The 16,431-nt window shown below is 40.8% G+C and overlaps 1 protein-coding gene across 1 annotated transcript; it reads right to left on the bottom strand.

Annotated features, from left to right (window-relative positions):
• Positions 1-78: 78 nt before the first annotated feature.
• On the bottom strand, positions 79-13,991 carry sh3bp5b (SH3-domain binding protein 5b (BTK-associated)). The gene is made up of 9 exons (XM_035531109.2): positions 13,329-13,991; positions 12,776-12,838; positions 11,130-11,258; positions 5,384-5,548; positions 5,163-5,293; positions 4,421-4,463; positions 4,091-4,310; positions 2,103-2,429; positions 79-1,772 (listed from the first exon to the last, which is right to left on the bottom strand). Exons 1-9 carry the CDS (start codon positions 13,407-13,409, stop codon positions 1,615-1,617), a joined length of 1,317 nt encoding a protein of 438 aa, XP_035387002.1. The 5' UTR covers positions 13,410-13,991; the 3' UTR covers positions 79-1,614.
• Positions 13,992-16,431: the final 2,440 nt, after the last annotated feature.

The following is a 16,431-nucleotide window of genomic DNA, read 5'->3' as shown; positions in this document are numbered from 1 at the left end:
ACTCTAAAGAGTTAGGAAACCCTCAGTTTTGGCCTTAACTAGAACTGGCTGATAGAAGAAAAGTGTGGAACAAAGATGTTGCAACAAGCAGGAAGTATTTATTTAAGTCCTGAAACAATGACAAGCAGAAAGTCAAGAAAAAATAAGACACATTGAAATGGTTTGTCTTCCCCCACTACATACACAGCACAACAAAAACACAAATACAAAGGGGGAAATCAATACAAAGTTTTACATAGACTGTACAGCCTAGTCTACTGAGTGGAACTGAAGTATTGTCTGGTGCCTCTATATCTAGTAGCTGCTACTGTAATGTTTGATCACTCTTTGTGCATTTTACTTTAAAAAATAGTCATATCCTAACATGTTAATTCCCTATTCTATACTACATAAGACAAGTCATAATAGTCAAAACTGTCTAATGTGACTGTTGCTTACTTTTGCTGCTGGACAGATAAGGCTGAGCTAGGTTACCCAGCTCCAAGAAGAATCATGCTTTGGGAAATGTGCCCTAGCTAAAGGGGTAATGGGGGTTGAGGCACAGTTCTTTCGCAAACGATTCACAACCTCTAGCTGATCTCAGCATAGCACAATTACAGTTAACAGACAGCATTAAACTAGGCTACATAATGTGATACACCATTATGATCCATTCTCCAAACATTCCTGTAAAGAGAGCTGGAAGGCACAAGGCATCTTCATCTATTGCTCCTTTTTCCTACGAAAAGTTACCAAAAATGTTGACAGTCCATTTTTCCAGAGACAAACGGCATCATGCATACTGTCCTGGTGTATTGTAAAGCCCATGATTAGCCCATGTGGTGTGGCAGGGAAGGGATGGAGGAAGGTCATGTATGACGAGGTGAAAGCAGTTACTGCATGTCTGTAGATGAGGTCCAACTCAGCTTGCTCTTTTCACCTGGCTATTGAAGTTGTAGTGCTTTTTGAATCCTCTTGAATATGGAAGTGTTGTTCTGAGACGGCTTCATTGTGTTGACTCATGGCGGCGAGGTCTCTGCAGTGCTACAGGCCCAAGCCAAAGCACAGTCTGCATTTATTTTACTGAAGGATTAATGGTCTGCTATTTACAGTACCATGACTTTGCTACATTGAAAATGAAAAACAGTGGGGAAAGTCTGTTAATGTCACGTGAATTTACCAGCCATCACTTCATTTTTTCCTCAGCTCTTTAACTCTTTCCATCAGGTATTTTTGCAAAAGATTCTCATTTAAACAAAACAAAAACACCTCCCCCAAACATTCATATCACTGCTCTGTCTAATATATAATCTTTAAATTTGCAAAGGCCTTTCATATCTCTTGGCTACTTGCAGAGGTCAGTATTACTCTATAGAAACAGGGATGATCTCAGCAAGTTTTCAGCAGGCCATTCCAAAGAATCCCTTTCTCTTAAAAGTCAGTATGATCTAGCGCGATTGCTTTCCCTGAACCACCAGAGCATGCTAAAGAGCCTTGGCAAAATTAACAGTGCAGAATTCATGGATGAGGGAGAGATGGGCAGCTGCCAATGCCAGCATGTCATAGCATGTGGGTGGAAAGACTGTGGGGTTGGGGTAACGGCTCCCCATTAAGCAAGCATGTGCTGGGAGGACTTTAGGCCATACTGAAGGCCTTGTGTCTGAGGTCTTTGGTGTTGTCCATCTGTCCGCGTTTTAGGGTCAGGAGACGGAAACGACTCTTCATGCTACTGATGCTACTGTTGTTATTGAGAGCGTTGTTGATCTCAGCCTCAGCACCCTCTGCTCGGTCACCTAGTCTCGCAAGTGCACACACAAACATGCATGTTAAATGTGTTCCAATTTGAGGCATTTAATGAGTTTCAGAGAAGGGCATAAAATCTAAAATGTGTGTTCTCTGTACAAAGTGTAAAGCCTTCAGCTCCAGTTCTGCTTAATCTGGTATTGTGCACCTGACGGTGTCAATTAGTTTTTTTCCATAAACAGTCCTTCCTCAGACACAGGTGCAAGCAGGACAGGAAACCAGGACAAATGACCAAATCCATTTTCAAAATACTGGACAGTATGGTGCACAAGAGTTGACACACACATACCCCCACTCACGCTTTGTTGAGTGCATCTCACCTCTCTCCAGGTCGCACTCTGGTGAGGAGGCTCCACTGCACTCACTCCGGGGTCCCAGAATGGGTGAAATCAGGGCGAAGTCCGAGAGGGATCCTGTGCTGAGCAGCTCCAGACTGCAGGGCCGCACCGTGCGGGGAGGGGAGCACGATGGTGGTGAGGGAACGGAGGAGGAAGAGGAGGAATAGGAGGAGGAGGAAGAAGAAGAAAAGGGGCAAAGCAGCTCCAGTGGGCTGCTGCCTACAGAGCCATGACTGCAGGTAGACTGGGTCTCAGAGTCCACCTCCGACATGGCGCTGCAGTTCTCATCTTCAAACAACTCCGACCCCACTGCAGCGAGACAGACCATAGCAGAGGGAGAACTTAACCTGCACTTTGTCTGGCACGAACAAAACAGGCACAAGCTTCTATTAAGTCTTTTCTAGTAGATAACTGACATTGTTGCCACATATATAGCAATGTCATTATACCATAAGGAAGTTGTTATTGAGCAACACAAACAGTGCAGTGCTCCTAAAAGCAGGCCCTTTGACTGCCCTCAGACTGCATGCCAAAGGCACTAATCAGCCTTTTCTTGCTGACACTGGTGAAGACCCTTCACTACCCCCACCATCCTTACTGTACACAAATGAACAGCCTCCTAATTAAAGCAAAACCAGTTACAAAATCTCCCATTACTTCTTAGCAATGAAAGGAACAATGCAAACTTGTCCAAACAAACTACTGAAAATCTAAAAAAATCAGCACCCATATGTTGATGTTCACAGATGTTCTAGTGCAACTAAAAATTAAAAAAAAGTCTCTTTGTTGCCATGGTGACCGGCATTCCCATAAACATCTCATTAAAGCAGAGCAGCAGTCCAGCCAAGGGTAACAGCACTTCAGCCACAACTTTGGTACTGGAGACGGATGTCCTCACTGGGTTATCCCCTGGGTTCTGTTCAGAGCCCAGGACTTGTCTGTCTCTCATCCACCAGCTCATATATACATTTTTAGAAGTATAACTTCATATAGAAGTTTTGCTGCATCCGGGCCAGCATCATTGATCCTAAAGGAAAATGTCAGTCCATCTGTCTGTGAGCTAAATCTCAAGAGAATGTGGGTCCTGCAACAAGAAAACTAATCATTCTTAGGTAGAATGAATTGTGTGCTTAAAGAAGAACAAAAGTTAAGGTTTTGGAATGGCCAAGTCAAAGTCCTGACCTTAATTCATGGAAGGACATGACATTAATGGGAGGAAACCAACCAATATAAGAGTTTAAACTATTTTGTATAGAGGAATGGGCTAAAATTCCTTCAAGACAATGTGCACTACTAATCAGCATGCCACATACTGGGACCATCACACCAGATAATGAAAACAAAGGTTCACATTTTTCCACACAAATATGTAATATTGGATCATTCTCCAAAATAAATAAGTCTAATATTTGTCTCATCTGTTCAAGCTGCTTCTCTATTTACATCTTGGTCTTGTGTGACAATCTGATTAAGTTTTAGGTAAAATTTATGCAGAAATATAGAAACATCTAATGGGTTCACAAACTTAAGCACCACTGTATTAGCAATAGCCACAAGTGAATGAGCACATACAGTATTATGGAGGTATTCAAACTATAGTCCTTGAAACCCAACTACTACAGATTGTTCAGCATCCATTTATGTAGGAGTCAGGTATGCAAAGTGGCCAATCAAAACTACTAAATTAGTTACAAGTTATTACCAATTCTGGTGATAAATTTAGTTAACATCCAGACTTGAGTATGACTTGAAAATAACTGCATCATTATATCCCCATAGCATCAATACTTGTCACTACTATCCAACACCACATCACTTCAGCTTATGATTTAAAAACAAGCAATCCAACCTACTAATTTTTGTTTCATGCATATTTAACCACAGGTTTATTGATGAGGGGAAAAAAGAAAACTATGACCTACTGTAAAGCTAATTTGAGGTTACACCTTCAGCTATTAGAGTATACTCACAGGAGATGCCATCTGATTCCATTTTGAAACTTGTGAGGTCATCTCCACCGAGGCAGTCACCCTCTGCCCCGACTCCCCTCTCCCTTGGCCCCATGGCCGAGGAGCGCCGTCGCTCATGGATCTCATCTGAGATCATCTCCAAATTTTTCAGAGCCGTCTTATACTCCCCTTTAGCTTGCGTCAGCTTGGTCTGCAGCTCATCCACATTCTTTTTTAGTTGCTGGGGGGGGGGGGGGCGCAAATGTAGATCAATCCAGTAAACACCACATATGTAGGTGTAGCAGGAGGTACCACTGAATGTGGGTTATTCCTTAATATTTACAAAGTTACCTCAAGCTGCAAGTAGTATTTTGCCTTCAGTTCAAAATAGGGCCTGAGAAAAAAAAAGTGAGAGAGAGGGGTGAGAGAAAGAAGTAACCATCAATAGAACCATACATTATTACCATAGCATCCACTTGCTGTTCCCTGCCAGGTTTGATGAGCGTTGGGGAGTAGGACTGCCCTCCTATCTCCCTGCCCTGCAGTGCCAGGCTGTAGCTGAAACAGACTGGTTCTGCACATGGCTGCTCCTTTTGTCCACACGGTTATGTTGTGGGTGAGGAGAGACTACATGCCATGCTCTGTCAGCAGACAGCTTGCATGTCATTCATGTGAGTCCAGGAAAATAGACTCCAAGCAGAAACCTTATGGTTATGATAAATGTAAGGCTGTTATTAGCAACCTTTAACCATCTCCCAAACACACACAAATGCATGTTTTGAATTACTACCTCAATTATTTATCTCTATACACCATGTGGTTCAGTAGAAAACAAAAAAAAAAACAAAAAAAAAGAAAAAGAATGATGACATCTCGCATGATGGAGGGCTGATTTCACAGTGCTAAATTTATGTACACAGACAATATTGTGCCGTCTGGATTTTGAGGTGAGGGCTGAAATCAAAGCCACAGCTCCAGGGTGGGAACCAAATAGCAGCTCACAGCACGAAAGCACGGTCAGCATCAAAGCCTCTGCTGGCTCACTGCTCTGGGAACTTTAAATATTTAAGCATGCCATGTGGACAACGCTCACTTGGACTTGCTGATGGTGCGCTTGAGCTTCTTCTCCAGCTGCTTCATGCGGTTCATGGCGGTGTTGTACCTGGCCGCAGTCTTCTTGTGTAGCAACTCGCTGCATGTCTTCGTATGCTCTGCCTCCATCACCTTCAAAATGCAGGGCACGTTTTACAATCAGTGAACCTCACCACCGCAATCCCCGAACTCCAACCAAAGGGGGAGGTCCACTTCACTCACCCTCTGGGTGGCGTGGTTGAGCATCTCCTGCCAGGCAGAGTCGAACTGACGCTTGTCCTCCTCCAGTAGCCTCTGTTCAGCCAGGGCGATGGTCTCCTTTGCAGCACGGAGCACCTCTGTGGCCCTCTGGAAGTCTTGTGTGGCCCTCTGTGCCTCCAGCTGAGCCTGGGGAGTAGGTAGAGTGCAGCTCCATCAGCTAGAAGTCAGCAGTGGTATGATGCCAGGAGATACTGCCAGACTCCCTCACAATCACTAACCTCTACCTGATTGGAGGAGTGAGGTATTCCTGCTGTGGGACCAGCTGGCTAGCCCACATTTCAGCCAGATTTCATTTAACCCAGGCAGAAACTGCCCCAACATAATTGGACAATTAATTTTTTTAAGCAAATCACCTGCAGAAAATTCTTACAGACCAAATAAGCATTATATTATATAAATGGCAGTGCAGTGATTTTGAAATACTCTTCCTTATGGAGCATGAAATTAGATTTTCTCTCCACTGCTATCAGCTTCTGGTATATCAACTTGAGCACTGTCCTGCTTCCCTTTCTTTTTGGATAAGTTCTATACATAAGTTTATATCCCTTTTTACATTTCTGAAAAACAGTTCAAACATTCATGTTTCTAAAGAATCATTAAGCTAGTAGGCTTCTTTAAACTTAAGATGATGGAGCAGGTTTTATCCCCGAGACCAGTTTGGATCAAAATAGAACAAAACACTGACAAGTTAAGTTCAGCTGGTCAAATCTTATCCATAGTGCCTATGCAAATCTCCTGTTAACAGCTCAGGTAGCTATGGTAGATATGCTCAGGTAGAACTGGTAGATATACTATAGATATAGTGAAGATTTGTATGTCATTAAATACAAAAAATACAGTAGGGTAGACCATTTACTCTCTTGTTCCTCATACAAAACCACTTCTCCAACATAACTCATAACTCACTTCTTCAATATACCCTAGATACCAATATGAATGGAGCACTGCAAAACTAAATGTGGACATGCTTTAACCAAACGAAGCTGGTAGTCTACAGTGCTAAAGACAACTTAGGCAGTGCCTGTGGGTTGGGATCATTTCACTATGCAATCAACAAAACTGCTTGAATAAATAAGACCTAATATAGACCTATTGTTTTGTGAGACCATGCATATACTGGATTTACTTTGAGATGTGGCGTAAATGGCCTTAGGGGGTTCCTCACTGACTAAAATATCAATTTCAAGGAATTCAAAAGACACCAATATTTCAGACCATTTATACATGGAACAAATTCAGAGCCTCAATTTTGCATTGTAGCTGACTGTATCTAGAATGGAAAAATTAACACATTTCCCTGAGGAATTATTTCTCAGATAAATATGAATATGCTATTTTCCAATCACTTTTCCTTCATCAGTCCTTTAGCCATTCTGACATCACATTTCTTGCACTTTCCCTCTGCCTCTGTTCATCTTCATCTCTGACCTGCTCTTGGTAGTTTTAGTTCACAGTTCAAAGTAGATGCTGTGATCGTACATTTCCGCAGATAGGTGACTGTGCTACATTTCATAGATGAATAGAATAAAATAATAGAAGAATTTTTTTAAAAATGTAATCAACTAGCAATACTTTTTAAAAATAATTTGAAGTACACTGATGCACTAAGGGCAGACGGCCATAAACACTACATCCATTTGTCTAGTGTACAGCCTGACTACACGCCATAATCAGTTTTTTTTTCCATGTTTCATGCTGGTTCAAGACAAATACACAAAAAAGGAAGAATCAGAGTTGCATTAAAGATTCACTGTGCTCATTAGCACTCATCAAAACAGGAATATTTGAGTTCTACTCTTTGAAAATAAGGAGGCAGTGTTTCATTATGATCAGAGATTATCTGAAAGAACTCAATTAATTGAGTACCAAATATTCAGACAATAGCTCTAATAAATTATTCCAACTCCATGCAAAGCAACCATATTTGAGGCCTTTTGCAGTAAAGCACATCTCTGAGGGTATGGAACAGCAATTTGACATCTGCTATTGGCCCAGCTCCAAGTGAAAGCTACATGACTTAAGATAGTGCATCATTAACTTTATTGGGCCTAGTGTGCCTGTTTTAAGGGAGTGAGAGATGAGGGAACTTTTTTATTAGATGACAGCACGCTGAATCGGTACATTCTGCTCTTTAGCGTGATTGGTACCGATTTGAGGTTTCATTACACACCGACAAAACAAGGGTGTTGCTACATTTGGCCTACGATTTCTCAAAAAAGCTGCTCACAATGAGATATCCTTCAGGATGCCTGGGACACAGCATGACCCAGTTGAAACAGTGGTTTGTGTTTCTCTATTGGCCCATATTCCAAGCACATGTTCCTCAACCTTCTCCCACATGAGGTAATTCACACTATCTGCTTTATCCCAAAGTTCACTTCTCAGAAGATTTTTTTCACCTCTCACATTCCAGCACCGCTGGGGCATTGTCTGATTGTGGACCATATTTGCTAATAGCACAAACCACACAAACTAATTAAAATAAAAACAGATCTCCAGTCATCGGGTTTTGACAGATGAATAATTTACAACATGTGAAGCTGTCCTCATCAAAACAAGGGCAATATTGGGCTACAACTGGCAAAAATGCAGTATAAGGGCCACTGAAGCTTGAAGGTTTAAGGGACAGATGAGATACAGACATAAGGGTAGATTTATTTTCATACTAGACTTGTTTGCCTTTAATGTGAACTGTTTGAGCATAGATCAAACGTAATTTGGACTTGCATTACAATCATATGGCATATTGTTTGGCACAAAGAAACGGAGCAAGGCAGAACAAAAATGCTGCATCTGCAATGCTTGGGTCTGCCGACAAAAGCTCCTTTTAGCTGGAATTAAGGTTTGAATTCCAGCGTTGTTATTTTATCATTCATTAGAAAAGGGGGATATGAGATCTAAAATCAGCTTGGTTCGAGCCCTACCAAGTCACTATTAAACATGATGAGGCTGCCTGGCCACAGAAGCACTTGCATAACGGCATCCAACAGAGCAAAAGAGCTGCCCAACTTCCCCAAGAGAAAGATGGAGGCTTTCAACAGACTGCCATCACCTTGGCTGTCTCCTTCACAGTAGCTTTGCCCTGTACAGCTCAGCCAGCCAACATTCATCTCATGAACACTGTACACACACTGAAGATTTATTGCGATCAGAGACTTTCCATATGGCTTTTACACACAGTTCAATAATATAGCACTATAGAAAATTATTATAAGGTCCTTGGGCATCCAACAAAGGGAACAGACCCATATAATAGGTTAGAAAGATGAGACAGGGAGTGAGATGCTCAAGATTTAATTATTCTGAAAATGCCGTTGCAAATTAATCTGAAAAATTAATACATTTATTAACCTCAGTGCCAAAATAAGCTTAGCAATCTTCTGCATCCTGCACTGTTGAAAGGACCATGAACAATCAATTGTGTGACTTTTACAGTAAACAATCTTGGGTGAATATCATTGTGAGGATGATGCTATAAAAAAGGTACATTACCACAGTATTCATTATACTGTTCTGGACAGCCCTGTATTGGTGTAATGAAAAAGTTGAACTGAAAAACATCCATCACCATCATTATGGACTGATTACATGCTGTGATATAATCCTTACAGGCCTGGCTAATGAACAAGCAGCACTAAACCATATTGACTAATGCACAAGTAGAGCTATAACCATATATACCTGAACACCTTTCTGTGGGAGGTCATAGAGATGGGCCAAAAAGAATACTGATGGGGAGAGCTTTTCAGAGCTTCTCCCACTGAGCCTCACGGGTCCCATCTGACACTGATCACTTGCAACATCCAAACTAAGCATCACAACCACCTCCATGATTGTGAATGACATTCTTTCCCTTAGGCTGCTCACACAAGCATTGGTGTTTAGTATTTCCCATGCAGTAAGTCAAAACTGAAGAAAAGTGAAACAGTGCCAATTCTGAAGCAGAAGTACAACCAATCTCAGTTATAATGAGTTCAAATAAGGAAGAACCTATAACTGTTCAGAGAAAAAAGGAAAGCTCAAGGAATAAAGCTGTACCAAAAGGTGTGCAGTCAACTGTTCCTCCCAATCCTCTCAATCTAGGGAGGAATGGTACAGAGAAAATGCAAGAAAGAAATACACTGCAAGAAGAGGGGGAAAGAGAGAGAACACTGTAAATGAAAGAAAGCAAGAGAATAACATAACCAGAAAGAGTCAGGAAGATATTACAGTATGGCTATAACAGATGTCATCTTGACTTCTCTCATTTTTTTTTTTAAAACCAACACCAGAATCAATTCATAAGGTCTAAACCCAATGGAGACCACCCTGCCAGAGCTATGAGTAATGTGTTTGGGTTTTCCACACGATTAAGGAGATTGGCCTCTGTCCAATCGCCTTACAAAGGCACCACCGCAATATCTGTACATCCTCCTGGTTTCCAATCAGCACATTCTCTATTGGACATAAGAACACTTCAATCACATCAGGTTACTATTAGGAGCTCTGCCCAAGCTATTGACACCAAGGGCTGGTTTTCCAGACATGGATAAAAATCTAGTCATGGACTAAATTGCAGTGTCAATGGTCTGTCAGTGATGATAACTGCAGAATTAAAAACAAAAGCCAAAATCAAAACAAACAAAATTCAGTGTTCTAAAGATCATTACTGTAATTAACTTGAAATGTGAAGCTCCAAACCAATGCCCTTCCAGAAACAGAAGAATTCTGATTTTCATTCTGTTATATATTGCATGCCTGGTAAACAGACTTTTTTCAGCTCAACAAAACATCTTTCCCCCCAATTCAAGGCAACTACATCATTAAACGTAAACCAAAGCAGTACAAGTAAAATAACTTGTCCAACAAGCTGGTGCTTGAGATTCCTAATAGCAGAACAGGTACACAACTGGTTAGTAAGTTCTCTTAAGACAGTACTACTTCTTCTCGTCTTCTTCTCTAATGAATGCCCAGATGGCACAGAACATGCCCATACGTTCTGTATATACAAATACTTTGATATATACAAATGTACCCAAGCATATCCTTCATTATACCAGATCCAAGCTACACTGGTTCCTACACCACTCTGTACTGAAAGAGAAATGGGCACATTACCTTGAATACAAAGTTTAGTCTACTATCTTTTTATAATGAAGTACCTTATTAATTTAATTGATTGTTCTTCTTTACAAATGCTGTTGGTTGCCCCTGATAAGCATGTTTACCTCTCTGTGCACTTTGCTCCTCTTTGCTGCTGAGGAAAAGCCCAAAAGAGTTGATGCTTTCTCAGTGAAATAGTTGGACCGGCAAAAAAGAAAAGCGTCCTTCAAGCATCCACGGAGACCATGGATTTAAACTACATTGGCCTGCATACATATTTTTTCAGTTAAAAGTTTGCTAAATACTACCAAACTGCACATTTTAAAAAGCCTGTGGCATTACAAACCTTTATTTGTAGAAATCAGCAGTGAAAGAGAAATTGCAGGTTTACTTTCCCCAATACAACCAGAAAACACATACATCGAAGAATCTTCTGTCCTGACCCAATATAAAATGTGAGTGAATGTACCTGTCAGCAAGTTAACAATGGTAGGAGACGACATGTGATAGAATGAAAACTGTTCAACAACTGAACTCATGTAACATGCAAGAAGGATCATGTTCTGGTCAGAGAACGTCCATTACTGCTGTGAGTCAAGCTGTAGTGGGGCTGAGGGGGCCTTACCTGTCGGGCCACCCGCCGTGCCTCCCAGTATGGTTTGGACTCTTCCACCGCCTTACCAATCTTTTTCACCAGGTCATCCAGTTTCACGGTGGCCTCAACCAGCACTGAGCGGAACCTCTGCCTCGCATCCTGAGAGTCACAGCACCACCCATTACACATGTACCTTATACAACCGCATATTAAAAATCAAGTTTGCTTGGAACAGTAAAACAGGACTTAAGATGCAGCCATTCAATTCATTCAAACCGCAGTTCTAAAATGAACACATGATGAAATGTAGTGAGTCAAACCTACATGTGCATTTCCCATTTAGATTAGTAATCTGACCTCACCTTTAAACAGCTCACTAAAAAAATGGCAAATGTTCTTCTGAGAATTGTACAAGGAGAAAAAAAAGGATAATTTTCACTATAAACAAACAGTGGGCCATTCATTTTGTTAACATCTAATGATTTTAAAAGTCCATCACTTTAAACCAAAATTCTTTACACTTATGACAGTGTCCAGACAAAGTTCTGAATGACAACAGTGGAGATGACTCCGTCTCATAGGTGAAGCCAGTACTGTGATCACATTCACCATCATCAGGACCATTCTTTTTAGTTATAGTAATGACATACCAAGAAAGATGTCTACATGCAGCCTGACCAGAGCAAGCAAAGCTGCAAACACAGGCAGGTTATGGCACGCATCATACAGGCAACAGCCAAGACCTAGTCTGGTGGACTGAGGCAGACAAGTGCCAGCACAACCAACTACATACAGCACTGTTTCTTTAGTTCTTTTCTCCCCAGCGTGCCCAGTGGGGACATTTGCACTGATTTACAGTCATGGCTGATACTGAGTTTTACCTACAGCTCTGCAGGGCTGAAACAGGTTTAAAGCAATTACTTTAGTTGGCATCAAATGGCAGTGGACTTTGACTGGGTACAGGACCGCTAATATTTTGATCTTAGTCTGCAGGCAGATTAAAAAATTAACCCAAGCAGCTTTATAGCTGGATATTAAATATTCAATGCATTTGGTGAAAAGTAAGATCCAAGTTGGGATTTTATTTTTAATAAGATGATCTTAAACACTGAGGGACTCTATACTTGACCTGGTAACAATGCCACAATTGTAGACCAATGAAAACTGGCATGACCAGTCACAGACCGAGATCTGAGGCAGTTAGTTATGAATGCCTGTGTGCCAAGTCAAACTGCACTGACAGAGTGCTGTGAGCACTTGAAGAGGATGTGAGACCTATGGTGGACTATTTCAGTCTGGCAGATCTGCACAAGGATGTGAAAACCACATGTAGAGAATCGCCTGATTTTATACCCCTGAACAAGGGAAATTCATCACATGGACTATACAATGGATCAAACTCGGCTCCCCACCATTACAGTTATTTATTTATTTTAGTTGTTTTTTTTTCTCCTCCCTGTAAGGTCTGGGCAAGGTACAGAAACTAAACATGCAGATTACTGTAGTCAAAGATTTATGGCAGCTCAATGTGGATGAACCGATTAGTGTCTTGAGAAGCATAAACTAAGAAACAAAATGGTTATAAAGACTGACTTCAAGAAAACAATATATAAAATGTATAAACACACCCGTCACTGTAAAAGTGTTTACCGGTGCATTAGAATATGTGAACATACCTCCAGCTCTGTCTCACATCTGTTGATATCATCTGTGGACTGATTCAATTTCTCAAGCTCCCCCTATTATCAAAGAATATAGAATTTATAGTAAGAACCAATAAATACACAGACAGACAACCGCTTTTAACATTCACTTAAAATGAATGGCCATTTCTGAGCGGGTATACATACTTGGAACAGGCCGGTAAAGCCTTCATAAAAATGACTGGAGTGCCTCTAGCTTTCAGGTTCAAGTGTTATAACCGTCAGTTCAGGTAGCATAGACTACAGTCACTGTTCTTTCATGAAACAAATAGCAGCCGCTTGCGAGCAAATAGTGGAATTTACAAAATTCTCATATCAGACATCGCGATTGCAATTTCCCAGCACATGTCCTCGATTTTTCTAGGGTCTTACAAATCAGTCAAACCTAATTAATTTCATATATTGCTTTTGTAGGCCCCCGCCCCATAATTTCTTTCTTTCTTTTTAAAAATAAAGATTCATAAACAAAAATAAGGAACAATATAGTTTAAAATAAAACGAAAGGACACCCAGTAGCTTGGCTTACCTGAATCCTTGGGTCAACCTCTTCCTCTTCGCCTGATTCGTATTCCTCGTCTGACCTATTTTCCTTATCTGTATTATCCATAGTGAGTAAACAATTTCCTGAGCCCCTTTGATGCGCGTAGTACCAAACAATGGGCTCTCCTGTGCCCTAAACAACAGATTGAGTCACGACAAATTGTTTACCTTATTCGCCTACGTCTTGTAATCTTTTCAGTCTGAATGATGAGACGAAGTCACGAACACAAAAACACTCCACGCGTTCTTCTTGTAACAATGCGGAACAATCTATACAAATATATTTAACTGAGCTCTGCATAATGCGTACGCTTTCTCGAAGAGCCGTGGCCGAACTGCGACTGCACTGTAGAACATGGCACCCGCCCCCTTCTCATGTCACACAAGGCTGGTTTACCCAGTAGTAAAATAAGCCACATGCACCAGACCTAGTCCTAATCTAAAATGTATTTTATGTGGAGAATCACCATCGGCGCTGTAATTTAGCTCTGTAAATGCCAACGGTTGACCGAGTTACACTGCGCTTTCATATTAATTAAATTATAAAAACAGTGTCTTTCAGAATAATAATTAAAAAAAAAAAAACTAGGAAAAAAAAGATCTTGGAAAAATCTTTAGTTGAGCTCTAAGCGATTTATTTCTAAGCGACCACACTGAGTGCTCAAATTGTGAAATTAGGCTGTATTTATCATAATTAATTAATGACGCAAAGCCCCCATTTCGCAACCACTTCTAGCATCTGTTGAAAGAAGGAAAACATGAAGGACACTTACTAATGACAGAACTGTTATACAACAGTCCACGCTCTTTTCAGAAATGACAGGAAACCATGTTTCCCTGACACACCTAAAATGCTGGCTTTTTCCATAAACTGTGGAAGACTACTTTGTATGGAAGTATAGGTGCAGTAATTCTCTTTAAACAATATAAATGCATTTTAATCATGCATCTGTATTGCATTCCATATCTAAATCATTTAATAATAATGTTCAATTTATATAGCGCCTCTCGTACTCAAGGTCGCTTTAAAACAATACATGGAAGAAGATAAAAAGCACAACTGTTTACCGAAGGAAGGTGATCAAAAATATGGAGAAAAAGGTTTATGTTTTATGAATTTATGTTTTAAATTCAGCTTTAAAAGAGAAAAGTGAAGAGCAGAGAAGGAGAGATTGTGGTAGTGTGTTCTGTAGTTTTGGGGCCATAACACTGAAAGATCCGCCCCCCGCAGAGACCGATATGAATTTAGGGATGGAGAGAAGATAAACATCAGAGGACCTAAGTGTACAGTCGTAGCCAAAAGTTGAGACTGACACAAATTTTGGTTTTCAAAAACTTTACTGCCTCAGTTTTGTCAGATGTTTATATGGTATAGTGAAGTACAGTTACAAGCATTTCATAGGTTTAAAAACAACAAAACTTTTTATTGACAAAAAAACCATCCAGTTTAAGCAAAGACTTAATATTTACAGTGTTGACCCTTCTTTTTAAAGACTTGTACAATTCACCTTGGCATGCTGGATATCAGCTTCTGTGCAAAATCTTGACTGATGGCAACTCAGTCCTTGGAGTTGTTCAGTTCTGTGTTGTTTGTCCACCCTCTTTTTGAGGATTGACCACAGGCTCTCGCTGGGATTGAGATCTTTGGCCATGGACCCAAAATTTCACAAATTTTGTTCACCGAGCCACTTGGTTATCACTTTAGCCTTGTGACATGGTGATCTGTCATGCTGGAAAAAGCATTGTTCATCACCAAATTGCTCCTGGATCATTGGGAGAAGTTGCTCTTGGGGGATGTTTTGAGTGTTCTTAGGCAAAATTTTGAGCAAACCCACTCCCTTGGATTAGATGCAACCCCACACATGAATGGTCACAGGACCCATGGTAGCGCTCACCTTTTCTTCTCCAATCATTTGTCCAGATGTCCCAAACAGTCTGAAGGTGTCTTCATCAGAGAAAGTAACTTTACCCAGTCCTCTGTAGTCAAATTCCTACACTTCCTGCAAAATATCAGTCTGTTCTAGATGTCTTGATGTTTTTCTTGGAGAGAGGTGGCTTCTTTGCTGCCCTTCTTGACACCAACCCATCCTCCAAAAGTAATCGCCTCACTGTGCGCTCACATCTGCCTACTGCCATTCATGAGCAAGCTCTGCACTGGTGGTGACACGATCCTATAGCTGCATCCTCTTTAGGAGACGGTCCTGGTGCTTTCTTGACTTTCTTTGATACGCTGAAGCCTTCTTAACTGCAACTGAACCCCTCTCCTTCTTGATGACCGATAAATGGTTGATCAGCTATCTTGTCCTCGTTAACACTTTTTCCTGAGCTAACGAGATGATCACTGAAATGATGTTAGCAGGTCATTTTGTGACAGGGTTGAAATGCAGTGTGCAGTGGCTGGAATGCAGTAATTTTTGTGATTGTTAATTTTCATGGCAAGGAATGACTTTGCATTTGATTGCAATTCATCTGATCACTCTTCACAATCTAGAGTTAATGCAAAGGCCACCATAAAAACTGAAGCAGCAAACTTTGTGCTAGTCTCAAAATTTTTGGCCACAACTGTAAAGGCAGGACAGTAAGTTCAGCTAAATAAGGGGGTGCAAGACCATGCAAAGATTTGTATGTGAACAGAAGATTAAACTGAATGTATTGTGGGACAGGTAGCCACTGTAACTCATGCAGAATTGGAGTGATGTGGGCTGATTTTCTAGCATAAGAGAATTCTTGCAGGTGAATATGTACAGTGCAATCTTTCACTAACTGGAGGGTGACTAATGTGTTTTCCTGTGGTGTACTGTAATTTTCAGATAGCACTCTGGCAGATAGTGCTTATAAGAATTATATAAAACCAACAATGAAGTGAAATCTGATAGGTCTGGCTGAACTTTAAAATCTTTCAAGCTAAAAATGCTCACACTGCGCATTTCACATCATTTCATTATGTGGCTGGTTGTAAGATAGGCTCTGAGAATTCAAGGACACATAACGAGGTTTGTAGAACACCTGAGATAACATAGTAGACTCAAAGAGCATGTGTAAGTTTAGGAAAATTTAGGCAGTTGGCAAAGCACCACATTACAGGTGGT

The sequence above is a fragment of the Electrophorus electricus genome, chromosome 14 (assembly GCF_041902795.1).
Source record: "Electrophorus electricus isolate QZ-2024a chromosome 14, ASM4190279v1, whole genome shotgun sequence".
Classification (NCBI taxonomy): Eukaryota; Metazoa; Chordata; class Actinopteri; order Gymnotiformes; family Gymnotidae; genus Electrophorus; species Electrophorus electricus.
Note: the sequence above shows the minus strand (reverse complement) of the source record. Positions and strands in the feature narration are given on the sequence as shown.